The sequence below is a fragment of the Meriones unguiculatus genome, chromosome 4 (genome assembly GCF_030254825.1).
Source record: "Meriones unguiculatus strain TT.TT164.6M chromosome 4, Bangor_MerUng_6.1, whole genome shotgun sequence".
NCBI lineage: Eukaryota > Metazoa > Chordata > Mammalia > Rodentia > Muridae > Meriones > Meriones unguiculatus.
In genome coordinates this window covers 122187970-122215765 of record NC_083352.1, presented here as the reverse complement: position 1 = coordinate 122215765, position 27796 = coordinate 122187970, and the positions used below count along the sequence as shown (strand labels likewise).

The 27796-nt window shown below is 50.7% G+C and overlaps 2 protein-coding genes across 4 annotated transcripts; one reads left to right on the top strand and one right to left on the bottom strand.

Moving 5' to 3' along the window:
* The first annotated feature begins 547 nt into the window (after positions 1-547).
* Rab5if (RAB5 interacting factor) lies at positions 548-10750 on the top strand. 2 transcript variants are annotated; one of them, XM_021650983.2, is made up of 4 exons: positions 548-861; positions 2667-2770; positions 9356-9485; positions 10237-10750. In XM_021650983.2, the coding sequence occupies exons 1-4, from the start codon at positions 748-750 to the stop codon at positions 10276-10278; spliced, it is 390 nt and encodes a 129-aa protein (XP_021506658.1). In that variant the 5' UTR covers positions 548-747; the 3' UTR covers positions 10279-10750. The 2 variants fall into 2 exon arrangements, with proteins under 2 accessions (XP_021506658.1, XP_021506659.1); XM_021650984.2 differs by lacking the exon at positions 9356-9485 and having other exon boundaries at positions 557-861.
* Positions 10751-10888: 138 nt separating this feature from the next.
* On the bottom strand, positions 10889-26885 carry Sla2 (Src like adaptor 2). 2 transcript variants are annotated; one of them, XM_021650992.2, is made up of 8 exons: positions 26434-26885; positions 23392-23530; positions 20388-20487; positions 19992-20078; positions 19285-19388; positions 13148-13297; positions 12272-12404; positions 10889-11765 (listed from the first exon to the last, which is right to left on the bottom strand). In XM_021650992.2, exons 2-8 carry the CDS (start codon positions 23489-23491, stop codon positions 11600-11602), a joined length of 840 nt encoding a protein of 279 aa, XP_021506667.1. In that variant the 5' UTR covers positions 23492-23530; positions 26434-26885; the 3' UTR covers positions 10889-11599. The 2 variants fall into 2 exon arrangements, with proteins under 2 accessions (XP_021506667.1, XP_060238926.1); XM_060382943.1 differs by lacking the exon at positions 13148-13297.
* Positions 26886-27796: the final 911 nt, after the last annotated feature.

Here is a 27796-nt window from a genome sequence, read left to right as displayed (position 1 = left end):
CACGGAATTTTTTGTTCCTCATTTTGAGACCAGGCCAGCTACGTAGCCCAGGTTTACGTGGCCTGGGACTCACCACCCTCCAGAAGGTGGACAGGCTTGCACCGTCACCAGGCGAGGGAACTTGACTTTTTCCGTAGTCCTGACGGCGGACGAATTAACGTCGTGACTAAAGTGTAAGGTTTAGGAGAGAATGCAAGAAGGTAACTCCATCGGGGCATCCTGGGGCTCCCGGTGACCACGGCAGGGTGTAAGGCCACTTCTAACTGTCGCTCTGGGGGAGGAGCCGCCGGCTCACCGGGTAGTGACAACGTCAAATCTCGGCTTTCCTCGGAGCGGCTCTTCCTCAGTCTCCACAGCGCCTCCTCGCGCCCTGGTCGCCTCCGGGGCTCACTTGTCCCTTCTCGCTCCCCCTAGCCCAGCGCCTGCCGGAAGCCTGCAGTCACTTCCGCCCGTCGGAGGACGCTTGCGCAGAGGCGTCGCCGAGGTACGGGGCAGCCGGCTGAGCGGCCGCTGATTGGCTGCGTGCGCACGTCGTCGAGCGCCCCGCCCCTCCCTCCGCGCGCCTGCTCCGTGCAGCGAGCGAGCCGGCAGCTTGGCAGAAGGAGAGGATCTTCGGCGTGCCGCGGCACCGCGTTGCCTGGACAGTCGCTGCCCGCCCCGCGCGCCGAGCCCCGCCACCCCGGACCGCCGACTCCCTTCGGCTCGGCCCGCGCGCCCCAGGCCCGGCTCGGGCGGCGCGACGGGAGGATGAGCGGCGGGCGGCGGAAGGAGGAGCTGCCTCAGCCGCAGCTGGCCAACGGGGCCCTCAAGGTGTCCGTGTGGAGCAAGGTGCTGCGGAGCGACGCGGCCTGGGACGACAAGGTGCGGAAGGGCCGGCGAGGCTGCGGGCTCGGGAGGACGGGCCCGGGTCTCCCTCGTCCCGGCCGGCCGGGGAGCTGGGAGCGGGTGGCCGGGGTGCCGGTGCGGAGTGGACGAGCGCGGGCCTGGCCGCCCGCCCGCCCGATGGAAGGGGGAGCTGTCTGGGCACGCGGAAGCGGCGAGCGCGGGCCGGGGCTGGCGGAGCTCCTGTCGTCGTCCGCCGTTTTTCTCCGAGGGATCCGGAGTAGTTAGCGCTTCTGAGGAGTGCGCGCGGGCCGCGTGCGGAATCCCCGAAGTGCGTTTAGTGTGCACGTTGGGAGGGGTGCTGCTGCCTTTGCTCGACTAGATGAAAACGACGAGATGGCCCGTGAGCTTCAGATTCGAGAGTCGGGTCTGAGACCGTCTTGGGAGGGTGTCAGTTAGGAAGAAATTTGCTAGACTTGGGTAAGAAGCGGTTGGGGACTTCAAGATGCTCTCGCTGGTCCCCTCCAGAGGATCTGAGCGTGGACGCTTCCCACCTATGCTCCATTCTGTGATCTTGAAGCCTGTCACGATGCAGACTGATTCCAGACGGTTAAAAAGAATGTTATTCTTGGACTTCCTTCGTTGTTTGGACTGCTGAAATTGGACTTTCCTTTCTTCAGTTCCGCCGTGGGGGTGGGAAGTACGGCCTGAAGGTGCCCTTGGCCTGCCCCCAGCCCTGCCCAGTTCTTGCAAAACCTGTAGTGTCTTTGTGACCTGCTGTGTCATTTTTTTTTCTTCTTCTTCTTCTTCTTCTTCTTCTTCTTCTTCTTCCCTGATCCAAGGACTGGTGTCTGGAGTCCAAGGCAATTCACAAACCTAGGTGCTCTTTGTTGGCTGAAACTTAAATGTGCTGGCACTTGCCCAAAGCACTTCCCCACCACTGTTCCTCGGTGGCTCTCTCAAAAGTCACTGTACAAGAAGTGTAGGTATTGAGGGTAATCGTTCTTGTTGGGGAATGTCAGGACTTAGCTGGTCAACTAAGGGTTATCTGTGGCTAGAAGCCCAGTGCCCACAGTCCTTTGAGTACAGTTTCATTCACGCAGCTTCTTTTAAAGAAGTAATGATTTCTCTAACATGTAGTGGAGTACAGGCTCCGGAAGAAATCATGTAATGTCTAAACACATTGTTTTCCACCACACATTAGTAGAAGAAATGGTGGGAAAAACCTCACGTGGAGGCAGTTGGTGATGGTACACCCTTTTAATCCCAGCACTCAGGAAGAGGTGAGGGAATTTCATGAGTTCAAGCCCAGCCTGATCTACAGAGTGAGTTCCAGGACAGCCAGGGCTACATAGAGATATCCTGTCTCAAAAACCAAAAAGGTGGGTAGGGACCACATATGGAAGCTAGAGAGAGGGCTCAACAGTTTAGAATACTGCTTACTTTTGCAGAGGACCTGGATTTGATCCCCAGTACCCACATGATGAGTCACAGTGGTCTGTAACTGCAGTTTCAAGGGAACCAGTGTGCTCATCCAGGAGCCATGGTCAGCAGGCCATGTGTGGTGCACATGCATACATTTAGGCAAAACACTAATGCATACAAAATAAAACGAATAAACCTAGAAGAGCCACGTTTTAAGCTGGTTGTAGTGGTACACCATTAATTCAGCACTCCAGAACCAAGATCTGGTTCCAATAGCAGGTTCCAGGCTGCCCAGAGCTACATAGTGAGATTGCCTTGGGGTGTGTGTTGGGGGGGTGTTAATAAGCTTTGGTTTATCCACCTATGGGTGTCCTATGGCAGCCATTATAAATAATGCACACATTGTGTCTTTTCTATAGGATGAATTTTTAGATGTGATCTACTGGTTCCGACAGATCATCGCTGTGATCTTGGGTGTCATTTGGGGTGTTTTGCCCCTGCGCGGCTTCTTGGGAATAGCAGGGTAAGTCTTGGCTATCACAATCTTGTGGATTTGTCTGTCTGAGACGTGATCTCACTCTGGAGCTTAGAACTTGCTTTAGCCTAATACGTGCTGGGATAATGAGCAAACAGTATGCTCAGGATTCTCATTTCTATGTATGTATGTATGTATGTATGTATTATTTTAGTAGCAGGGTATCATCAGCCAGGGCAGCTCAGGTTGCGCCTTGAACTCCTCATTCCTCATGTCTTGACTCTACTTCCTGTGTACTGTTGGTGTTTATAGGCATGCATCAACATGCTTGGTTGGCTCTTTTTGTTTTTTTCAGATAGAGACTCTTGTTTCCCTTTTATGGCTGGCACCATGTGCATCCCATTACTAAAGCAAAGAAGTCAGCATTAACATTCCTGGGCTGGTGGAAGGCCCAGGAACATCTCATGTCAGGCTGCTGACCTCAAGACTGGGCCAGTCTTTGCATTCATGGGTCTAACATGCCTTCTTGTCAGTGGTTATTGTGTTACTTGTTGGCAACAAACATCCTTTTGAAACTTTTTTTTTTAAGATTTACTAACTATGTATTCCATGTTCTCCTTGCATGTATGCTGCAGGCCAGAGGAGGGAACCAAATCTCATTCTCATTCTCATAAATGGTTGTGAGCCACCATGTGGTTGCTGGGACTTGAACTCAGGACCTCTGGAAGAGCAGCCACTGCTCTTAACCTCTGAGCCATCTCTCCAGCCCCAACACACATTCTTAGCTGTGTCCTGCCCTGCTGCCTGTGGATGTTGGGGAAGTTTGGGAGCTTTGTAATTGAAGACCATTTTTTAATTCTTTTTATTTTGCTTGATAAAACAGCTCTTGATTTTAGCAGGAGTTATTTTCAGGTCCCTACATTTTAAAAGCATCACCCCATCCCCACCTCAAATAGGCAGCTTGGCTTTGTACATTTTACTTTACTCCTGGCCAATAGCAACATACCTAGTCATGGTTCAGTTTATTGAGTTACCGAAAGCAAGTCTGTGCTCATGAAAACTGCATATAAAAGGCAGTGGGAAACTCCTTAATGTGAGCTAGCCCTCCCTTGTCTACCCCAATGAAAGCCACCCTAGTTTGAGAGCTGATGGTATCTCTTACTGGTTCTTTTTGTTTGTTTTTTGAGACAGGGTTTCTCTGTGGAGCCTTGGCTGACCTGGACTTACTTTGTAGACCAGGCTGGCCTCAAACTCACAGAGATCTGCTTGCCTCTACCTCCCAGAGTGCAGGGATCACAGGCGAGTGCCACTGCACCCAGCTTCTTACTAGTTAGTATATTTCAGAAAATAGAATTGCATAATATCTTGGGACAGTAGTAATCCAAAAGAAATATATAGTAGTCCCTCCTGTTAACAGACCTATTCCAAGACCCTCAGTAGATACTCACAACCAATTACGTAGAAATGAGGAGCTGGGCATGATGGTGCATCTGTACTCTCTGAGACAAGACACTCTCATGAGTTTGAAACCAGCTGGGTTACACCGTCAGCCAAGGGTATAGTAAGACTGTCTCAGAACCATTTTAAAAATTACAGATTAAGCATTGTGAGAGATTAAAAACTAATAAAACAAATAAAGTAACCAATAACTATCGCAGGGCTCAGTGACACGTGCCTTTAATCCTAGCACTTGGGAGGCAGAGGCAGGAGGATCTCTTGTGAGTTCCTACTGGCCTGGTCTACAAAGTGAGTTCCAGGACAGCCAGGTCTACACAGAGAGACCCTGTGTCTAAAAACAAACAAACAACAACAAAAAACCAATTATAACAATTGTATTGTCCTTTCCTCAGTCTCAGAATACCCAGTTGTTTTATACTGCTTCTTCAGATGGTAGATGTCTGGAGAAAGCGCCTCATGGCTTTCCGGCATGGCCAGATCTCTGGAATCACTGTTCTTTAACTTTGCTGCTGTTACTAAGCAACAGCAGGGCTGTTGGAGCACAAGCACCAACACTGCCGAAGGTCTGATGGCCACCGTGCGCTGTCAACAGGGGGATGGCACGGCGAAGCAGGGCAGCACAGACAGGGTGCGCGCACTGCCTGGAGCGGCCTGCAGTTGAAACCTCCGCATTTGACTTCCGTGGCACATGCCTATTTCTGGAATTTCCCTTTTGTCCAGGACTGATGATGAAACCACACAAAACTGGGCAAGAGGGAACTACTGTTCTGTGCCTTCTAACCAGAAAGGCTTGCTTTCTTTCTTTTTCTTTTTTAATATTCATTTATTTTATATATGAGTTCTTAGTCTTCACACACGCACACGCACACACACACACACACACACACACACACACACACACACCAGAAGGGGGCATCAGATCCCATTACAGATGGTTATGAGCCACCATGTGGTTGCTGAGAATTGAACTCAGGACCTCTGGAAGAATAGTCAGTGCTCTTAACCGCTGAGCCATCTCTCCAGCCCCACCAAAAAGATTTTCTGTGTGTGTGTGTGTGTGTGTGTGTGTGTGTGTGTGTTTTAATGCTGCGCAAAGCATTGTACAACCAAACTGTTAAGAGTTCATGCAGAACATGATCCCCACAGAGCGGATACATAAGACTGGTTGGGGTGATTAGCTGTTGGAACTATGGTTCACATACCTTTTCCTAGGTGTGATGGGGTAAAGATAGAATACTGATCACTTCACTTCAGGTCTTTGTGTTAGTAGGAAGAAAAGGTAGGCAGAGAATTATATCAGAGGAAGAGGAGTTTGTCCTTGCAAGGCCACCGATGTAGGGGAGGGATGGTGCTAGTTCAGAGCCCCTGCATCTGTCAGATTTTACAAGACTGTTTTCCCCCTTTGTATGGTGCAAGCACAAGAATGTGCAATGAGTGTGCATTACAGAGGCCAGAACAGGATGTATGTGTCTTCCTCTATTGCTCTGTGCAGTGTTGCCTTGAGACGGGGTCTCTCACTGAGCCAGAACAGCTCACCACCCTCAATTAGGCTGGCTTGCCTATGAGCTCCCAGGCTTGCTTGTCTGCAGCAGCAATACTAGGATAACAGGCATATGTTGCCATGATGGGCTTTTATGTGGGTGGTGGCATTTGAATTCAGGTCTTTGTGTTAGTAGAACCAGTGTTCTTACCCACTGAGCTGTCTGCACAGCCCTTAAAAATATTAAGCATAGTTTTGTTTTTTTATTACACTTTCCATGGCACATATGTGGCAGTCAGAGCAACATAAGGTACTGGTTCTCTTCTTTTACCATGCGGCTCTTAGAGGCTGGGCTTGGGCCAGCAGGCTTGGTGCAGATGTCTTTGCTCACTAAGGCCCTTTTGTAAGATTTTGTTATGGTTTCCTTTTTTGAGAAGTGGGTCTTAACTCAGTAACTGTAGCTGGCCTGGAATGCACTTTGTAGGTCAGGCTGATCTTGAACTCACAGAGATTCCTCCGGCTTTTGCTTCCCTAGTGCTGGGACTAAGGCATGTAACACCATGCCTAGCCCTCTTGTAGGATCCGGTCTGGAAATGATCTAACAAGTAATAGAGTAGTTCATTGCACCTCCTACTGTTTGCAAACAGCCTTTAAAAAAAACCTCATAGAAAACTTTGCATTCAAGTTCTGAGTCTACTACTTTGAAGTTAACATAATGTGGGGTTTACCTGAGATCAGTTAACTCATCAGTAAAATGGGGACAAGAGGAGTGACTGACAGATGAGTTAAATGGGATGATGGGAGTGAATTGCTAGAGACCTCAGTTAGTTCCTCAGGCATCCCATGAGTCAGCTCACTGCTGTTGTTACGTGATTAGAATTATAAGATGTGGCGAAGAGAACAAGAAACTGAATGCACTTTGGACTGGCTGACCGAGTGTGCGGTGCCACTAACACAGGGTTGCCTATTTCTGGGATCCAGTCCCATACTGTCACCACAGCCAGTTTCTCTCTCTGGACAGACTGTAACTTCCTTTGGGTTAGCACGTTCCCCTGCTGTTGGAAAGGCCAAGAACTTTGATTTTGTATTTTTTCCATACCCCTTCTGCAACTTCCTTTGCTTTAGGGATGACTTCCTGGTGCTCATTTCTGGTGATTTTCCCTCCTCTCTCCAGTAACTACTTAGCTGTGCTCAGTCCAGCTCCAACCTCGCTTTATTCCATGTGGCCATCACTTAGCATCAGTTACAGTAAGGCTTCCTTGCTTCCTTGTTTGTAATTAGCCCGAGACCGGCTGGCAGCTATTCTGTCTACTCAGGTTTCGTGCCGAACACCCACCTCTGGCCTCAGCTCAGCACGTGATCACTATGTGCTCAGTTAATGCTTAACCTTTAACTGGGGCTTCCATTGATATGTATATAGTAAATGCGTTTATTTTGTGTATGAAGGGGGCACTCATGTAGAAGAGGGCAGCTCAGGGAGTCCATTCTCCCCACCATGTGATTGAACACAGATTGGCAGACTCGGCATTAGCCAGGAGCCATCTCACTGGCCCTTTTGCTGTTTTCTGGGACAGGGTCTCGCATTATTCAGGCTGACCTTGGACTCAGTTCTCTTGCATCATCCTCTCAAATGCTGGGTTTCCATGCTGTGTGGCTCTTCCTCAGTTATACAATGGAATGATACTCATCCTCGAAGCTTGGTCAGCGTGAGGCCCTTCTCTGACCTCACCTAACATAGATTAAATGCCCTGATTTCTGTTGCTTCTGTCTGTATCCGGTTTACTTTTGTAAGGATGTACCGTGTCATTCTTTTCCTCTTGTCACCCCACTTACTGACTCCATCGTCCTTCTTCCATGTCAGCTTACTGTCACTTTGTGCTAATTTGTTTTTGTTTTCTACTTTTCCTGTATAACAGCTGTGCCTGTCCTGGAACTCACAGAGATCTGTGTGCCTGCCTCTGGGATTTAAGGGCTGGGTTGTCACCACCCAATGTTTTTTTAAAAAGATGTATTTATTTTATGTATATTAATGTTTTGTCTGCATATATATCTATCTGCACATCAGAAAAGGTCATATGATCCTATGAGACTACAATTATAGATGATTGTGAGCCCATCTATAACATGTGGTTGCTGGGATTTGAACTCAGGACCTCCGAAAGAGCAGCCAGTGTGAGGATGACATAGGAGAACACTGCTCATGAGAATTGCATTATATTACCGTCCACACACTGGACACCCAGCCCTCTCACCTCCCCTAGGGTCCCAGTGATTCCACCAAGCTCAGGTGCTTCCTTACACCAGTCTGTTTCTATCTGCGAACAATCTGCACAACCCTACCCCATCCTTTATACTCACTGTGTTTCCATTTCTGCATCGGCTCAATACATCATGGGGTCAGAGGCTTCCCTGGGGTGGGATGGGTTCATCGATCATCAGGTTTTTTTGGGGGGTTTGGTCTGGGTTAGCTTTGTTTTTTGTATTTGTTTTGTTTGGGGGGGGCGGTTCAAGACAAGGATTCTCTGTAGCCTTGGCTGTCCTGGACTCACTTTGTAGACCAGGCTGGCGTTGAATTCACAGAGTTCCACCTGCCTCTGCCTCCCTAAATGCTGGGGTTACAGGTGTGCGCCACCATACCCAGCTCATAAATCACCAGTTTTAACTCTATTTCTATTGGTGTTCTTGGCCCTCTAGTAGATGGTAAACTGAAGGCAAGGGCATCATGTTTACCTGGCCATGGGGTCAGTAACAAGCATAGAGGTTCATAAATGACCTCCTCTTGGGAGATAGCGATGTTCTTGTTTTACCAGGCCATAAACCAAAGATGTCTGTCCCTTCACCAACCCTCAGCTGGAACGGTGTTGAGCCTTGTGGCTGGTATAGGTCCTATTTGGGGTGGCACTACAGCCATTCTGATTTCTTCAAGCAAGCCAAGAGAAATTCTGTGTGCTTTAAATTGGAGAGTAGGCTGGGTGTAATGGTATGCTTCTTTAATCCCAGCACTCAGGGAAGTAGAGGCAGGGGAATCGCTTGTGAGTTTGAGGTCAGCCTGTTCTGCATAGAGGGTTTCAGGCCAGCCAAGGCTACACAATGAGGCACTCTCCTTTTTGTTTTTCAAGACAGGGTTTCTCTGTGTAATAGAGCCCTAGCTGACCTGCTACAATTAAAAGTGTGCACTACCATGCCTGGCACTGTGAGTCCCTATCTCAAAAATAATTAGATTGGAGAATTGGGGATAGTGCTAAGAATGGAACTCAAAAGCCTTGTTTGTGCTAGAAAAGTGCTCTGCCATTGAGGCCCCTCCTCTACGCTTTAAATATTTTGTTTCATGCTTTTGACTAAAGTAGTTTTTCCTTAAATCTCCAGCTCCACTGAAGGTATAGACATTTTTTATATTTTGTTCACACCTCCTACTCTAACAACTATCCAAGTTGTTATACATATGAGGGAGCAGAGGCCCCCCCTGGAGAGACTTACACAAACTCTCATATAGAACGACGAAATCAACAGATTGAGCCTGTCTTCCCGAGCTTGGAGCTTCTCTCCAGGTCATCCCCTGCCTGGGCAGGACTGGGTGGGGAGACGAGGGTGCATATGCACAACAGATAATGAACTGGAGAGCAGTGCTCTAACGGCTGGGAGAGCTTGCAGCTTCGAGCTTACACTTTGCTTTTGGTGCTTCCCCCTTACTCCAGATTCTGCCTGATCAATGCAGGAGTCCTGTATCTCTACTTCAGCAACTACCTACAGATCGACGAGGAAGAATATGGTGGCACGTGGGAGCTCACTAAAGAAGGGTTTATGACATCATTTGCCTTGTTCATGGTATGTGTAGCTGGTCATTTTCAACGCTTCTGTTCATTGTGTGAGATGTCAGTCACTCAGAGCACATTAGATGACTTCTACTGCTGTTCTTGTCAGCGGCCTCTCAAGCAGGCTGTGGGGTGCTGTAAGTCCTTCAAATCCAGGGCCCACTGCCAGCTCCATATTAGAAACGGGGAAATTTTTAACTCACGTTTATGGAGCTTAGCTTGGTTGCTCACAACTACAACCCCGGCAGGTGGATTATAAATTTTGAGTTCCTACTGGGCTACATAGAAAGAGATCCTGACCCCAAATGAAAGGAGAAAACCAAAAATGTAGATGTGTGTATATAAATATATTATTTCTACTAGGAAAAAACAAAACCACTCACATGGCTGTCATCTAAAGTGTAAAATGTTTTATATTCATCTAGTAAGATGTTGTTGCCATGGTGCTACAGCATGGATGAACCTTGAAAACGTTATGCGAAGTGGAAAAACCTACACATAAAAGGCTATGGTTCCGCTTAGTAAGATGTCCAGAACACGCTGGGCCACAGAGAATAAGTTAACCAGTAGCTGAAGGGAGAGAGGGGTGGGAAATAAGTCACCACGGGAACAGACCTTTTCTCTGGAGAGATGTTTTTGGACTAATGATAATTATCCTTTATGAATATCCTAAAGACCTCAGAATTATGTACCAATTTCTGGTGGGTGTGGAGGGAGCTGAGTTGATCCAGGTGACAACGTGAACATTGCTGTGTCTCCCCTAGGTCATTTGGATCATCTTTTACACTGCCATCCACTATGACTGATGGCCTTTGCTCCCAGCTCTTCTGTCCAGTCCAGAGGACCCTTTTATCACAGCAGATACATGCTTATTGGGGCACTTCTACCACGTGGAACCAAGAAGACCCACATCTCCTGGACTTAGAATCAGCAAGTCGGGCATTGGTGTTTTCTGCAAGGGTTGTGAAACTTTTCAAAGAACCATCCGCCTTTGGGAAAGCATTTCTGAATTTGTCCATCATCAACCACTTTTCCTTGGATACCATCATGTAACAGCTGTTTGCCAAGTGGAGCTGCCGTGTAATCTGATGCGTCTCTGGATCCAGATGAAACATTGTCTTCCTTGGTTCTCCGTCAGGTGTACAGTTTTTAAACCATCAGTGGCATCTCAAGTCTTCTGGAAACACCGTGTGCGTGGTCCACATGGTACAGTACCATCTAACAGTCTCCATTGTAGGATGTTTTCAGATACTTGAATAAACAAGTCTTTAACTGAAAGTGTGTTGGCATGCCTGGTAAATAAAGCCTTGCTTACCTATCCACCTGTACCCTCAACCCAGCAGTCAGCGTAGTGATCCCCCCTTCCTCCTCCCTCTCCCTGTTCCCATAGCAGCTTCAGTCAGGCTTTCTTTTTGGCCATCAGGGAAATGTGGGCTAGAGTTGGTAAAGGCTATTGCCTTGGTTTTGGCATTTCAGAGAGGATCTAACACCTGATGTCCCAACCCAGCACCGAGAGAGCTCTAGAAGCCAGACGTGAACGGTGTCGTTTTGTGTTTGGCCACCAGATGGCAAGACTGGAGTGTGAGGAGGCCCTGACTGTGTTTGGATGAACACTGAATGAAGTAGAATCTGAAAGCTTGACTTAAAAGGACTTGACCTGAGATCATGGGAAGGTCTGGATTGTCATTCTTGCTGTGATTGGGAGTTAGGTGGGGTCTGCTGTGGTAAGGCCAGCAAGTGCTCTGCTTGTCTCTGCTTTCTGAGCCATCCCACCATCTGAAATGTGTTTGCATCTTGAGACTTGTGAATTTTCCTAATATTTTTTCTCTCCTTCATGCTAGTGGTGGTCTCTGCTTTTAGTAGGGCTGGTGAGCAGTCATGTTGACTATCCCTCTCAGGAACTGACTTATTAGACCTTATAAGTAATCTGTCTGTAGAGGCCTGGCCCTGCTTTGAACTGTGCTCCACATGGACTAGAAGTTGTAGTTGGGGGTCGGAGAAGATAAAGGACTTCTTAGAATCCAGAGAGAAAGAAGTAGATGGTCCAGGTGTGGCCCTGAGTGTGCCTGGGCCCCACACCTAAGCCCTCTGCTTTCCTCTAGGAGCTGTGGGGCCGAGGTAGGAGTTCTAGGTGCCACAGCCTTGTTTCCCCTTTGGCTTTCTGCTTTCAGAATAGGCATCATCCAAGGAGTTCTCTTCAGTCAGGCTGATATAGGAACTGAGGGATTCTCGGAGCCCCTCGCTGAGAAGAGATGCCTCCCCAGGGGGGGGTGCTTCCAAAAACAGGAGGCTGCTGCGGATGGGGGAAAGCAGGGAAAGGAGTCACTTCCCCTGCGCTTGCTACAGGGTTCACTACTCTTAGACAAGCACTGTGTCATTCCTGCTGACAGACTTGGGCTCCTCATTTTTTTGTGTTTTTGAGATTGTGTTTGTTTAGCCTTGGTGGTCCTGGAATGAAGACTAGGCTGGCCTTGACCTCAGAGATCTGTAAGCCTCTGCCTCCCAAGTGCTGGGATTAAAGGCATGTGCCACCAATGGCATGTGTTTCTCATTTCTTAACTGATCTTACTCCATCTTGACCTCCCTACTCGGTGCTCTTGTTCACCAACCTGCTCTATAAACTTCATCTCCCCCTGTGTGCCCTGAGGTCCGTGCCTCCCTTTTCCCTGATACTGCCCTGTCCTCAATACTGCCTAAGCCTGGGCTGGATTCTGGAAGGTGTCTCTTCATGTGACAGGCCCATTCTGGGTTGTGAGTTCATATTTTATTCTGCCTCTTGTGTTTCTGGGACTCCCTTACCTGTCCAGCTCTTTCCAATTGAGTGATGACATCGGCACGGTCGTGGGTAGAGGTGTATCTTTGCCAGGTAGTGGGCCAAGCTTCTGCAGGACACAGGGCTCCCTGAGGACACAGCAGATGTCATCCGCCAGCTCTGTGGAAGAGATCCAAACCCGTGATATGGTACCTGCCCTTGCAGTTTTCTGTGCTTGGCACATTGAGGACATGGTCAGGCTGACGGTTTCATGAAGGCTGAGGTATGGTGAAAGTTTAGTTGGGGCCAAGTTTGATACTTAGTTCAGTGTAAAACTGAGAAGGAAAGCAAAAGTGGTCAGCCTGGCTTTGTCAGATTACTGTTTAATCTTGTAGAAACCCCACAGTAAACTTTCTTTAGAAGTGTGTCATTCCCCCCCCCACCCCCAAACAGGGCTTCTCTGTGTAGCCCTGGCTGTCCTCATTCTGTAGACCAGGCTGGCCTCAGAGATCTACTGTCTCTGCCTGCCTTCCTAGTGCTGGGATTAAAGATGTGCACTGGCAAGGTTTCCCCTTTGAGTCCTTGGCACTTCCTGGGTTATAGGACAGACCCTAGAATTGCTAAGGGTCGCATTGCACCCTGGACCAGCACAGTGGTTCCTGTGGAGAGAACTCAGCTGCAGGCCACTTTGATTGCCGCTGAGATTCCAGCCAAGCTCACAGTTGGCCTGTAGTTAGCTGCTCTGTCAGCATGGGATAGAGATGGCTCCCACCCACAGCCAGCACAGGTGCTGCACAAGGATAGATGGCAGTAGTACCTCTGCTGTCTCCATAGCCCCAGCATGCCAAGTGTCTAAAGTGCACAAGGCTACCTCCTCAGCCCCTCACTCAGTCTTCGGTGAAGGCAAAAAGAGGAAGCCATACCAGAGTAATGTTCCACCAGGGCCTGCAGTGAGGGGAAGGTAAGGCGGGGTGAGATGTACAGCCAGCCATTGTCAAGACGCTGTATCCTGTAGTGTCTGATCCGGTCCCAGGATGCAGGGCGGCTGAGTCGGATGGACAGGGAATAGCAGCCTGAGGAGGAAAGGTCAGGGCTGGGTCTGAGGCCCTGCTGAAGACCCAGCCCTGCCTAGGTTGGAAAAAGGAAAATAATAGCTACAGCCCAGCCTTCAGGGGGATGTTGGGGTCAGAGGCAGGACAAAATACTGGCTGTAACAGATAGGATTCTGTGGTCCCCGGGATGGGTGAGGCATAAGCGAGCATCGAATACTGGCTGTGTAGATAAAGACTCAGGTGGCAGAAGGGTTGAAATTTGAAAATGGTCAAGTAAAGATCAGCATCGCCAGAGAGAAAGTCACTTTGGAAAGTTTGGCGCTAACAGTTGTGTTATACCTTCAAAACCAGCGGTCCCATCTCATACACACGGGGAGGAAAGCGCCCAGCAGTATTGCTCACAGATACCACTCACAAACAGCCTGTCTGAGCCCGACAGTTCAATAAAGCGTGGAGGCTGTGCTGTAGCTCAGTGCTAAGGAGTTGGCCTGGCATGCAAATGGCTTTGTCTTAGGAAATCTCCGCTACCTCACACAAAGCAGACCAGTGCCTTACAGTGCTAATCACGTAGCAGAGAGTGCTGGTACATACTCGTAACCCCGGCACTCGGAAGGTTCAGGGCCCTCCCTCGGCTAGGTGGTAAATATGAGGCCAATCTCAGCTGTGAGAGACTAGACCATCTCCAAAAAACAAATGAATGAGCAGCGACAAGTCAGAGTGTCCATTCAGCGTGACTCAGCAAGTTCAAATACAGCCAAGGGTGGTGCAGGGACCTTTGTTCAGCAAGGATATGAAGAGGCAGCTGCTCAAGGCCAGCCTGGTCAGCACAGGTCTCTGCCAGGCAGGGCTGCATAGCGAGACTGTCTCCGAGCTAGAACAAAGACTTCAGCCAATCCCAAGGAACCGCTGCCCTCCCCCAGTTGTAAGACTTCTGTTTTATAATCGGGCTGTCTGGGTTTCAGTCTCACGTGGAGCCACGTTCTAGGGTAGCCCTGCCACCCATGCCTCCTAGCACTGTTAAGGCACACCATCTGGCCACACAGGTCCTTTTTATAATTTGTGTAGCCCTGCCTGTCCTGAACTTCTGTAGCTAGCATGCAGGGGTTAGTGATTATTCTGATCTCAGCAGCTGTGAGCGTTCAGGTGGGGAAGGTGTTTCGCATGCAGCCAGCACCCAGTAAGTTCTATCTGTACTCCGTCCTGTGGACCTGTTGTTTGTGGTGGTTTGAATATGAATGGCTTCCGTAGTCTCATATTTGAATGCTTGGTCATTAGGGAGTGGCACTATTAGAAGGTGTGACCTTGTAGGGGTAGGTGTGCCCTTATTGGAGGAAGTGTGTCACTGGGGTGGGCTTTGAGGTCTCAGATGCTGACAGGCCCAATATCTATCTCCATGCTGTGCGCCAATCCAGATGTGGAACTCTCAGCTCCTTCTCCAGCACCACGTCTGCCTACCTGCCACCATGCTTCCCGCCATGATGATAATGGACTAGACCTCTGGACTTGTAATGAAATGTTTTCCTTATAAGAGTTGCCATGGTCACGGTGCCTTTTCACAGCAATAGAACACTAAGACAACCTATGCAGAACATTCATTCACCTGCATGATACAGGTGAAGGAATGTCTAAAAGAGGAAGTCTCCCGAGGGATGGTTCTGGTTTATTCTCCTGCCATCTTCCCATTTTCATAGCCAGCCTTCATCCATCACTAAGCCCCAAACTCTGGAGCCATTGACCTCTTCGTCTTACACTGTCTGGATTTGGAGCTGGAATGCCTCCCCAAAGCCCCTGGAGTGAGCGCATGACTCCAGTGCTGCAGTGACAGAGGGGAGGCCTTTGGGAAGTGGTGGGACCATGATGGCTCGGCTTTTCCCAGCCAGCTTTTCTGCTCCCTGGCTGCCACAAAGCAAGCAGCTTTTCTCCATCACATTCTTACGCCATGAGGTACATTACCTTGCCTAAAAGCAACTGGGCCAGGTAGCTGTCAGCAGAAACCTCGGAAACTACGAGACAAGATAAACCTTTTTTTTCCCTTTTGAGTCCTGTTATTTTGCAACAACCACGGAAAATTAGTCAGAAAGTCCTGCTACACCTGGAGTCTGACCACATCTCAACCAAAAGGAGAGTTCGACTGCTTCCTATGTGGCTCCCACCTCAGCGCGTCACCGCATCGCAGGAGGTCACTCCTCTTTGGAGCCCTCCCTGTCACACCTATCTGTCTATCTGCCTGTCCATCTCTTTTGGTTGTTTGGGGTTTTGTTGTTTTTGTTTTTTGAGACAGGGTTCCTCTGTGTAGCCCTGACTGTCCTGGAACTCACTCTGTAGACCAGGCTGGCCTCGAACTCATAGAGATCCACCTGCATCTGCCTCCTGAGTGCTGAGATTAAAAGTATGTGACCACCTCTGCCTAGCCTCCCTGTCACATTTATAATCAAAGTCCTCACCTTTGAAAGGCTTTGCAGAATCTGACCTCTGCATGGACCTGCTCCAATTCCACTGGCTCTGGGCTGAGAGGCCCTCTCAAGGCACATGCACACTGAGCCCACAGACACACCTGCACTTCTGCTTTCCACTTTCCTTGTGGCACTCGATGTCATGACTTCCTTACACATTTGTTCACTGTCTGCTTTGCCTTCCAGACTTCGGCTGGGACCCTGCTGTTTCTACCTGGGATCTGAGGCTCCTATTGGTTGCTTGGTTGGTTGTTTTTGACAGAGGTTCACTATGTAGATGAACCCGACCTTGAACTGTAATTCCTAGGCCTATGCCTCCCAGTGCTGGGATTATAGTGAACCGCTTGAAAACTCACTGTCCTTGCATTTCTTATAGAAAACATTGAACAATTGTCCTCTACTGGCCATGGGTCTAGGCCCTTTCAGGATCCTGACCTTTGCTGAGGGCAGAGTGCTGAGGTGCACACAGGCAGGCCTCGCCCAGATATGAAGGAGCTGGGGGGGAGGGGGTCAAGTTTGGGTCTATCCTTGGCAGACACGGCCCTCACCTTCCTGCCCACCCAGGCAGACTCACCTCATTCATGTCTCCTGGGAACATCTGCTGAGCCCCTGCTACAGTGCCAGACACCGCCCAGGCCCAGAGACACCGCCCAGGCCCAGACAGAGGTGTAAGAGAAGCGGATGTGCACTGTCTGACAGCCCAGCTCCTGACCAGGGTTGTTCTTGATGGTCCTCACTGGACAGTGAGCTCCTGTGTTCTCAGAGAGCACAGCTTGCGGATTTGTTACAAGCCAGTTCACTGCAGCCAGTTCAAGACGTCGGTGGGAGTTCCAAAGAGTGAGAGCCTGGGGAGGTGACCATGGCTCCAACCAGAAGGATGGGTGGGTGCATATTTGCCCAAGGGAGAAATGAGAGGTGGGGCTTTCCAGGCTGTGGGAGGACCATGTGTCAGGAAGTAGAATGGGAAAAAAAGTGTTTTTAGAGTACTTGGTGAGCAGTGGAGGTAGAGGGCACAGAGAACCTAGAGGAGGACCTACCAGGGCAAAGGCAGGGTGGTTGGTCCTACACTCTAGGATGCTCTAGTAGGCTTGCGCATTCCAGTGGTGCTGGGAGAAGGGAGGGATGCCCAAAGTATCCACCTGTGGGAAGTGCCTAGCAAACCACTCCTGCACTTCCTCCACAGAGGCCTCCCATGAGCAGATTTCTGGCCTCTGCCCCAGCTGGTCTGTGGTGGCAAGAGCTGGCACTGTCACCAGGTCCAGAACTTCCCAATGACTCCTGTGTATTAAGATCCGAGAACTAGCCTTTAATCCCAGCACTCCAGAGGCAGAGGCAGGTGGATCTCTGAGTTTAAGGCTAGCCTGTCTACAAAGAAAGTTCCAGGACAGCCGAGGCTGTTACATAGAGAAACCTTGTCTCAGAAAACAAAACAACAGCAAAAAAAAAAAAAAAAAAAAAAAAAAAAAAAAAAAAATTTGTGAGAACTGGCACTCTATGACATCACTCAGGACTCTGGAACTTAGTGTTGTTTTTTTTGGCCCACAAACCACAGAATAGACGTGCTAGGACATACTGAAGGATCTGCCTCCCCAGCACTCCCGACTCCAGCACACCCTCGGGATTCTCGCTCTACTTCACTGCAAACATGCCTTGTCCAGTGAGGAGCCTCACTTGAAGGCACTTTTTCAGATTCCAGGTCCCGGGACATATCCCTGAGCAGTTAAACCAGCTCAAGCTTGGTGTGCAGGCAGGCATCCAAGTGGCAAGCCTCTCCCAGGGGACTCCAGTGTACAGCCAAGAGCTAGCTCTCAAAGTGAGCTCCCCAGGCCAGCAGTGTGAGAGGGGCATGTTCAGCCCCCCGCCTCAGACTCGGTCAGCATGCTGCGTGTGCAGCAGTCCTGCTGGCCATTCTGTTGCATGCCTGGGTAGAGACCCTCAGGTCTATGAGTCATGTACTAAAGTGTTCTCTTTGCCCACACTAGGTAGGTATGCCCTTCAGCTTTAGCAGTGCTGTCGAAAGGAAGCCCTAAAGAAAGGTTACAGTCAGTGCCTGGGAGACAGCCATTCTAAAAGGTCAGCATGGGAAGTCTTGGTTTGCTTTGTATGTGTAAGCTAACAAACTTCAGGCATCCTCCTGTCCTGCCTTCCCAGCACTAAGATTACAAGCACACACCACCGTGCCAGGCTTTTTACATGGGTGCTGGGGCTCGAATTCAGGTCCACACCCTTGCAAAGCAAATGCTGTCTGGACTGAGGCATCTCCCAGGCCCCTCCACCTTTTATTATTTTATTTTGTACCTGGGGACCTTACTCTGTACCTCCGGCTAAGCCTGGACTCACTACTGGCCAAGGCTGGTCTTGAATTCTCGGTGTTCCTCCTCCCTCTCCAGAATGTTGGAATTTCACCACTCCAGCTTTCTCTATTGGGACAGGGCCTCCAGAACATGCATGCCTTTAACTCTCTACATAGCTGAATGTGACTCTGAACTCTTGATCTTCTGGGCTCTACCTCCAGAGCTGGGTTACTAGCATGCGCCACTATGCTCTAACTCAGGGTTTTCTCTCTCTGACTGACCACCCCCTGCCCAGGTGCTGGCAATAGGGATGCTGATCCCAGCATTTCTGAGCAGGTCTCCTTGAAGATCTTTACGGATCCCTCGTGGCTCCTCCTTTACCACCGCATGATTTCCCTTGTTAATGCTCCTTCTTGATCAAGGGGTGGTCAACTCTACTCTTGGGGCTGCACCAGGCCAGAGGTGGCGTGGGTTGGGTGGCTGAGCGCTGAGTACTTCCTGTGGCTTTTCTAGCTCACAGTTGGTAGGTACGCAGGGTTCCAGTCCCAGTCCCCACCACCAGTGAGGTTTCCTGTTTGCAGCTGCTGCACTGGGGCCGGCTGCCCCTCCCCCCGCCACCTGCAGCCAGCCAATGGGTGTGTATGAGGGTGAGGGGTTGATATTTCTTGGAAATTAGCAAGGGGGGCTGGAGAAGGGTAATCCAGGAAGCCCCTGGGGGAAGTGCTTGCAGGGTCGAGGTAGAGAACAAGGACCCTGACAGCCCGTCTCAGGAAGCTCGGTTAGGCAGACCCCCTGCTGCCTGCACTCTGGAGTTTCTCCTCTCTAGGCTCACTAGCAAACTTCATGTTACTGACCGTTGGCTTGCGGTGAGCATCCACCAAGAGATCATAGCATGTGCTGTGAAGGAGGGTCACTACTGCTGCTCAGAGTAAATCCCAGTTGCCAAAATATAGACTAAGCTTGGATCCCAGTGTGTGGATTCACCCCCGCTTTGCTCTATTGTCAAAGGAGCCTCATGGAAACAGTGCGGCTCAGCCCCAAGCCTAGGCAGCCACTCTACGAAGTCTCCCCAGATTGCTCCAGGGAAACTGTTTTTCCTTTGCCCTCATAGTCTGGCTCCACCTCAGGGCCTTTTACAGTTGGGCCTGGCTGGATTCAAGAAACCTCTGCTGGCTGTCTGGGATAGCAACAGCCTTTCTTCCTTGACCTCCTGCCCTGAGCCCCGCTCTGGAGAGGCTCAGTGAGGGCTGAGCTTACCCACCTCTCCTGGTCTGGCTGTCTCTGATGAGGAAGGCCCCTCCGGGATTCCCAGGCAACAGGAGTAGCTCCTCAGCTTTCTCCCGGCTCAGGCCCTCAAACAGCCACCTGGAGGAGCAAAGAGGGATGGGGTAGGCTTGTGGGTTTTAATGGAGTCCTTCCACTCCTCTGTATGGCCTTGCTGAGATCTCCCTTCCCTTGCCCCCTGGGCCTAGAAGTTCTGTACCATGAAGAGCAGGCCACAGAGGCTCAGGGGTCCTCTCAGGGCCCTGCTTTGGGGAGCAGCCTTATGAAGGCAGCCTCAGGCCTTCTTTGCCTAAGACTTGGTTCCCAGGTGTCCTGGGTGGGGCACTATGAGGCTACCAGCCTCTGTCCTGTCACAGCCCAGTACTCCAGCTCCACTGTTGATCCACTCACCTCTTTGAGAAGTGCCCCTAGCCTTTCCACTTCAGGATGTCCTTAGAGATTGCCTGTGTCCTAGGCATCCCCTTCAGTGTCCTCTACACTTGATCCTGGCCACCCCCCAAAGCCCCACACCACAACATCTTCTCTATGAGGCCTTCTCTGGGCTCCCAAGTCTCATGAGCCAGGCCGAACAAGACATGACAGTTGCCTGCTCCTCTGGAAGGCAGGGCCCAGGCTCTGCATAAAGAGGACACTGTGGGGAGAGCGTAGGAAGGTCCCCAACGGAGGCCTGGGCCAGGTTCTCACCTGTGGGAGACTTTAGCCACATGCACACTGGGGATGTGATACTCTCTGCCAGAGACTTCCGACAGCACTGTCCACCAGTCTCCATCCCTGTGGAGAGACCACAGCGGGCACCACCTTCAAGTCTGCAAAGAACTTACAACACCTTGCCTACTTATTTCCCAGAATTCCCTACACCAGGCTCCTCCTTGGGTGAGGCCTGGAGGGTAGCAAATGACCCAAGGCTTCCTGTTCCAAGGCCTGAGCCCGCTGCCTCTCTCCCTGCATATGTGTCAAGCTGCCAGAAAACCACCCAGAGACATGGGGGCTTTCCAAGAGTGGCCCTGTGCTTCCCTGCTGGTAGTGGAAGGGCCCCTTTTCCCATAGTGTGACCTCAGAGGCCCAGTGTTGTAGACTTACTCAGAGATGATGGTCAGTGGCTCCCCGAGTCTCAGAGATAGCCCAGCCTGCTCACCCGCCGGGAAACTGCCCAGGGCCACAGCTGTGACCTTGTTTGTCTCTAGATAGAGGGATAGACACACTTACCCTCTTGGTCAGTGTTCTCTCAAGATGTGAGGTCTAGTTGACAAGCATCTTTGTCTGGCTCAACTCACTCACCCCTCCCACAGGTACCCCGCAAGGGGAGCAACCCCAGAGTCTGAAATGCTTCCAAGTAGGCTCTACCGAGCTTGGGAGAGCCAGATAGCTTTGGGGATTCCCACGAAGGCCTTCAGCTCATGTGGCTAGCGCACCCGGTTCCTGGCCATCTCCCTATGTTCTACAGAGCATTTGACGAAGGGATTCTACAGCCAGGAAACTGAAAACCTACAGCCCAGGGGCAAGGGATACTGGTTAATAGAGCAGCACTTGCCTCAAATGTGCAAGGCCTTGGGTTCCATCCCTAGCATCATGGCAAAACAAGACAAAAAAAAAAAACAACACAAAACAAAACAAAAAAACCACCAAGTCTAGAAGCCCTTATCAACATGGATCTGAGTCAGAAAGCAGGGTCTTGGAGGGGAGAATAACCTCTCTTTCCAGGATGGGGTTCTTCCCCACACAGCTGACTCTGGTTTCCTCGTTGGTCCTATGTCAGGCCCCTGGAGGGAAGTCCACGTGAATAGACTCCAACCCTCTGGAGCACTGTGTACAGGCACAGGCTGGATTCCCAATGGCCTACGTCCAGGGCAGTGAGTGAAGGTTCGTGCTGCCCCTGACAAGTGCCACCAAAGCTGCCAAGGCAAGCCTGACCAGGGCCAGTGCCCCATGGGAGCCTGTGACCAAGGGTCCTGCTAACCCTAACTGTATCCTGCACATCATGGCACCCTGAGGCCTTCCTCCATCATTTCGCTTCTTACTGGGCACTTGCCGCTGCCCTGACGTTGCTGTGTCTAGTCATCTCCACTGTGCAGAAAGGTCTCAAGACCCAGGTACAGGACTCAGCAAGGAGAAGGGCATAATTTCAACCCCATACCACCCTGATCACAGGCCCAGGTTGGGGAGGAGGAGAGCATGAGGGCTGGTTGATAGCTGTACCTCTCAGGAAGGGCCCCAGCTTCCTGGGAGGTGAAGGTTCCAATGGAGGAGTGATTGGCCTGGTCATGGAAGCAGAGGGAAGCTAAGGCACCACTCACCCTAGGAATGGTCAAGAGGACTTAGTGGACATGAAGTCTAATTTGGAGGCTGGGCATCAGGTAGCAGGTAGAAGACAGCCAGCCCACTCAGCCTAACAATCTGTCCCTAAGCCTGCAAGGCTAGCAAGTGTCTGTAAAAAGCTAACTCGCCTGCCTCACCTCTCTTTCCTTCCTCCTGTCCTTTCTCAGTAAGGGTTCCCAGAGGAGAGACATGAATGCAGGGTGCCAGGAAAAGTAGTGAAGGTCAACAGGAAGGGTTCTTTGTCTCCAAGGATCTCTCCAAGTACCAAGGTCCCACAGGACTCTGGGATGCTCTCAAAAGGGAGCTGAGACCCAGGAGTGAGGGAGGGAGAGCAGACCAGACAGACATAAAAGGATCCAGGAGACGGGTGGCCAAGGAAGGGTCTCTGCAGTAGGTGGGAATGAACACACTCCACCATCACCACCTGGTCTTCCCTCTTAAAACGTTAGTAGAAACTCCTGCAGCAGGAAGCTCCTCAGGCCCGAGATCTTGCCTGCCCAGAGCCTGGTGTCTCTGTAGCCAAGAACACCTGATGCCTCCTGTGGAGAAAGGATCCTTGCCCTCCTGAAAGCTCCGGCCTTGCATGCCTAGCGGGAGAGTCTTCTGCTGGCCAGTGGCCCAACTTCACACTCATCGTCTTCAGAAAGGCTGCTCCGCCCTGCCTCTCTGCACGCTTTCATCCCTGCCACACTCTGCCATCAAACCTAACACAACCACTCATAAAGGTTTAGTTTCTGTCTCTGGGACGCTTGTCCATTGTTGTGTCCTCTTGGTACCCAGCAGAACCTCAGTAACTTTAAGATGGAGGTAGGCTGGGGGTGGGAGTTGGGGGGGGCACAAATAGCTCCTAGACCAAGCTAGTCAAAACTCATATTCCTCTTGGGAGAAGGTAGCTCCATTGAGAGATGTCCTCCTTTCCTTGGAGACCAGATGGAGGGGAAAAAAAGGTCCCTCCAGGTCCTCCTGCCAGAGGTGGCCACCGCTCTCAGAAGCACCAGGATGAGTCAGCAGCCTGCTACCTGCAGCTAGCTCAGTGGAAAAGGGGGCGGTCAGTGTGGTTTGCAGGTCTCTTCCTGCAGGCCTCTCACTGCAGATGAGGAGGCTCCAAGGGCTCTGAAGGGGCCCAGGGTATCACAGCCCTGCGGAGGCTGCTACGAGGGAGGTACAAGGCCTTGTGGAAAGCAGGAAAAGAAACCCTACCACCTTTAGGGGTCTGGGGGCTGAGGACCAACAGTTTCTGGCCGAGCCCAGATGCCTAGATATCTTGCTGTTCAGTCTCTGGTACAGGTTATTCACTGTCCCCCACGCCCCTCCTAACAGTGCTGCTGGGGCTGGATGATCTTGTCAGCTGTGGTAGTTAACTCTCTGGACCACCATGGTGTCCACACAGCATTTAGATAGTGTCTGGTCAAGGCACTCTGGCCATTTCTGAGAAGAGTTTCCAAACAAGACAATCCCACCCCCATCATGAAATTAGAGAGAGGCTCTTCCAGGGTCTTCTAAGTGAAAGCAGCTCTTGTATTACTGCAGCTCGTGTGATGCCCAGATTTAAGACTCTAACACTGAATTCCACCCCAGCCCCTCACAGCTAACATTCTTACAACTGCTACAAGCTCAGCAGTTGCCAGGATCCTGTGTTGCTCACTCGGAAGGGTAGCCATGGCTTTAATTGAAGTTTGGGGTTGTTGGCCCAAGACCCAGAGGTAGTGAGGTCTGGGCTTATATAGTCTCATAATGCCTGGGAAGTGGCCCCACAGTCAAGACCTACCTGCTTGTGTAGACACAGGTCCCTGGCCTGGACCAGAGGAAATGGAGCTGGAGCTTGGGCTGCACAGGCTTTTCCTTCTACTGGGTAAACTTCCCATCATTCTTCAGCAGATTTGCAGAAACATACCATTGAGAGAAACCTGAAAAAGGTGCTGTTGTGTGGACAGAGCCCAGGATCTCAGCTTGGACCCAGATACTTGGCTGTCACTGGGAAATGGCTTGATAGGTTCATCAGAGCCAAGAAAAAGGCATCACAAAAAGGAAGTACCTCAACAGTTTCTCAGGGCCTTACAAGTCATCACTATGTTTGACTGACAAGGAATTTAGGCTGAGAATGCAGGCAAGTTGATTTTCTTTGTATCCCATCCTTCCTAGGCTTGCTCCATTCATGTCTTCTGGGCCTTGTGTCCCCTCTGGTGGGTTGTCCTGCCTTTTCTATTCCCGTTGGATATCTGTCTGGGCACCACTCTTTCTCAGGAAACTTTCTAGCAGTCTTCAGCCTTTGCTGTCCTCCTTTGAATTCCTGTGGCCTGAGGAACCATCCCTTAGGCCTGGGGTCACATTCTGTTAGTTGGTGGCAGGGTTGGTCAAAAGACACTGAGCCCTCTGCAGGCATGTCAGGGGTCATGGCTAGGGTTAGAGATGGGCCAAGGGGGAAGCAAGAGGCTCGGGATAGGAGTCATAAGTAGAAGGACACTGAATACAGTTACCAGTGCCAGAGCACAGGGTAAGATTGTTGGGAGTCTACGTCAGTCCATGTGGCTTGCAAGGCTCTGAGGGACTGACCTGTCACTTCCCTTCTTGGTGCCCTTTTTCCTCATCTGAGAAGTAGGGATAACCACACCAGACATTTGGGGCTGGTAGATAATGCCCTGGAAAGCCAGCTCTGGGACCACACTTCCTTCCTGGTCTTAAACATTCTCTGTTACAAATTCCTTCCTTTTTAGTTATTCTGCTGTGTTCCTTAGAGGTTTCTTTTTGTTTTTGTGAGATGATGAACTGAGGACTATGTTCCCTAGGCTGTCCTCAGACACTTGGGCTCAGGTGATCCTCCTGCTTCATAGCCCTCTAACTGCCACCAGGCTCGTTCAATCTGCCATTACCCTACAGTCCCATGCCTTGTCCTCAGCATTCAGTGAGGCCGGCAGTACTCGGCACACATCCGAAGAGTGAAGTGAAGGGAACATACTGTTTTGCATAGTGTCTTGTCCTCAGACTAAGCAAATCCTTCATTTCTAGAGAAATGCTGACTTTCCAACACTGTGTTAAGTTTTCAGTGTTTGTTTCATCTGTTACTACCGCACAGTCCTGTGTTCCTGTTCTCAACATTCAGTGAGGCTCAAGAAAGGCCCTAAAGGCCCCATATCTAAACAGTGTATTGGAAAAGCATTTTCCAACACTATGTTAAGTGTTTCAGTGACGGGAGCTGTGTCTTCTACTTCTTTTCAGATGGTCTCATTGCTTTCAGTAGGACAAGATGTAATTTCACCTGTTTGGTCCCTGAAAGCTGGTCAGGCACTGCCAAGGGTTCACAGTTGGAAGGGCCAGTTCACAGCAGAGTGTGAGGATACAGGGGGGTAACCTTCCTTGCCCTAGGGCCACATGCTGCCTGGATGAGGGTGTAGTCCAGCAATGCCATGGGATGTCATCCATGGCCTGGAATAGTTACCAATGAGTGGAGACCCGGCCTTGCTGGGATGACAACCCCTCTGTGCCAAGCCCCCTGCGCACCTGTCTTGCAGCCCCGTGTCATCACCTGGAGAAACAGCGTCTGTTCTGCTGCCTCTGTGCAGGAGCTCGGTGTCCACAGCACAGAGTCTGGGAACACCAAGTAGGCTGGTGCCCCAGGATTGGCCCCGGACAGCCCCTTCCTCTCAGACTTTGGGGATTGGCAGCCTTGGTGAGGGCGGTGGTGGTGCTGCCCGCTGAGGGCTGGGATCTGCTCACTGCCAGGGCAATTCTTCCATTTCAGCTGGCCATGAGCATGAGGTTCAGGCTAAGTGCTTGGCTTTATGCTTGCCATGGGTAGCATGGGGGACTAACTCAGACCAGCTGTGTGACCTCAGGCAAAGCATGCAGCTTGCACTATCTCCTGTGACGATGGATGCTAACACTAACCTCACAGGGCTGAAGGGATTGGAGGTAACTTCCTTGCTCTAGTTCAGCAAGCCCTCCAGGACTCTTGGGCCATAGGGGAGCTGCTCTTTGCTGGGCACCTCTCCAGGACTCTGCAACTTTTTCTTCCTGGTCTGACCAAGACATGGTAACTACTGGGGAAGAAGAGGCCCAGGCAGTGGCAGTGTGGCTGAGGAGAAACGGGTGTGGGCCACATTTTCAGAAGAGATCAGATCATTTGGCACATTTCAGAGCAACACAGCATGTCTGTGGTGTCCTGGTGAGTGGGTGGGCAGAGTGTGGGCAAGAGGCAGCAGAAACTGCACAGTGCCCAGGCTGCCTTGCCTCTCTCTAATCCCATTTTCATTGCAATGGCCCAAGTCTAGAGGATGCAATGATCTCCTGTGGAGGATGAGCTGCCTACTGCTCAGGCAGCAGGTTAGACAGTGCAGGGCTAGGATGGCTGTTCTCTCTCTCTCAGGATTTTGTGGGTTTGGTTTTGTATCTGGGAATTGAGCTCAGGGGCTGAGTGATCCCTACCCCTGTCTCACTCCTTTTCAAACTCCTTCTCACCCTGTGAAAGCAACTGAGACGCTGCAGGTGACTGTCTTTTAGAGAGTAATCTAGAATCCTTTCCTTCAGTGACCAGTAAGACTATAACCCAGGAGAGACTAAGAGTCCACCTGGAAAGTGAGCATCTCAGAAAAGACCAGCAGAGGCTTGAGATCTTGGAAAACTGCAAGTCTCCAGGAGGCAGTCAAAGGAGAGAGCCTACTCCCCTCTGTGTGTCTGGAGAATCCTACAGACTTCCTCATACAGCTAGCTACCAGTCGTCTCTCCTGGAGCCTGATGACAAAGCTCACTCCCAGTCTCAAAGGGGACCGTCCTTTCTCCCAAGTCCACCAGAAAACAAAGCAAATGTACTTACAGGTTTGACATCAGAAGTTTGGTGAGGGTGGTCAGCCAGTGGACACGCTCACCTGACAGGTCAGGCCTTTGCAGGTCCTAAGATAATCGGCATCTTAGGCACTAGAACCTTTGCTGTCAGCCTGGAGGATCACCAGGGGCAGTGAGAGTAGGTTGAGGTAATCAGGCTTCTTTGTCAATGGACAGCAGTATCCATGAAACTGGTACAGGAGCCCTTTGCTTCTCGAGGAGACTAGACGGGGTATTCCTATCCAGCACAGCAGGGCCAGAGAGCGAGGCCTGCTGATTTGAGCCCCTTTGCAGACACAGGTGTCACTCCTCAGAGCGCCAGCTCCCAGCTGCAGACTCTGTGGTTCTCACAACCCCATGGCCTCCCCGCCTGTTTCCTCTGACAATATCACAGACCATGCGGGCGCCACCTTGCCCCCTTCCTGTTTCTAGGGAGCAGCTGCTCTTGTCCCATGCCTCATGCTGGAGGTTCTTCTTGGCTCTTTGGTTCCATCTGGTCCAAGGAATAAAGAATGGGGAGGAATACACAGGAGTTTCCCATGCAGGCCTGGCTATGGCAATCACCAGAGCACTCAATCGTAGCACTAATCGAGTCCAAATAGTCAGAGGGATCTAGGCATAGGGATCACCTGGGGTCTTCAATTATACACTCTGCAGTGGGTTTCGTTTCCAGGCCAGTGCGGTGGCTTAGAGGGTGACGATGCTTGCCACCAAGCCTGATGACCCTAGTTCAATCCCCAGGACCCAGTGGTGGAAAGAGAGAACTGGCTACTGAAACTTGTGTTCTGTTTTTGGCCTTCCCACCCTGAACACACCTGATTCCATCTGAAAGTTGCCTTTTGCCCTCCACTCAAGCACATCAGTAAATGATGTATTTAAAAAAATAAGATTTCTAACAAGCTTACAGCAATGCCCGTGTTGTTGGTGTGGGAATTCCTTTTTGAAAGTTCAGCTTTGGGGCTGAGGTGTAGTTAGTAGCAGACATGTGCTTGTCACGTCCTAGGCTGTGGGTTCGATCCCAAGCACTTAAAAGAAATTCCAGCGTGGTCCTCAAAGTATGGTTCACGGTATCAGCCGGGAGGTCTTTAGGTGTGCAGGAGTACTTCAGACTCAGGAAGCCAGAAAGACCCCAGGAGGGCTTGGTGTTCCCGGTTTGCGAGTATTTCAGGTGATTCTTATGCTCAAGCTGGAAACTCACCGGTGTCCTATCCAGAACTAACAATCACCTTAATTGTGTCCGCTATCAATGAGCACACCTGCCTACTGTGCCCTCCTCAGTGGCCGTTCTTTAACACGAGGACCCGCCGTGCTCCAACGCTAGGCTGAGCTCAGGACTCAGCCTTCCCTGGGGACTC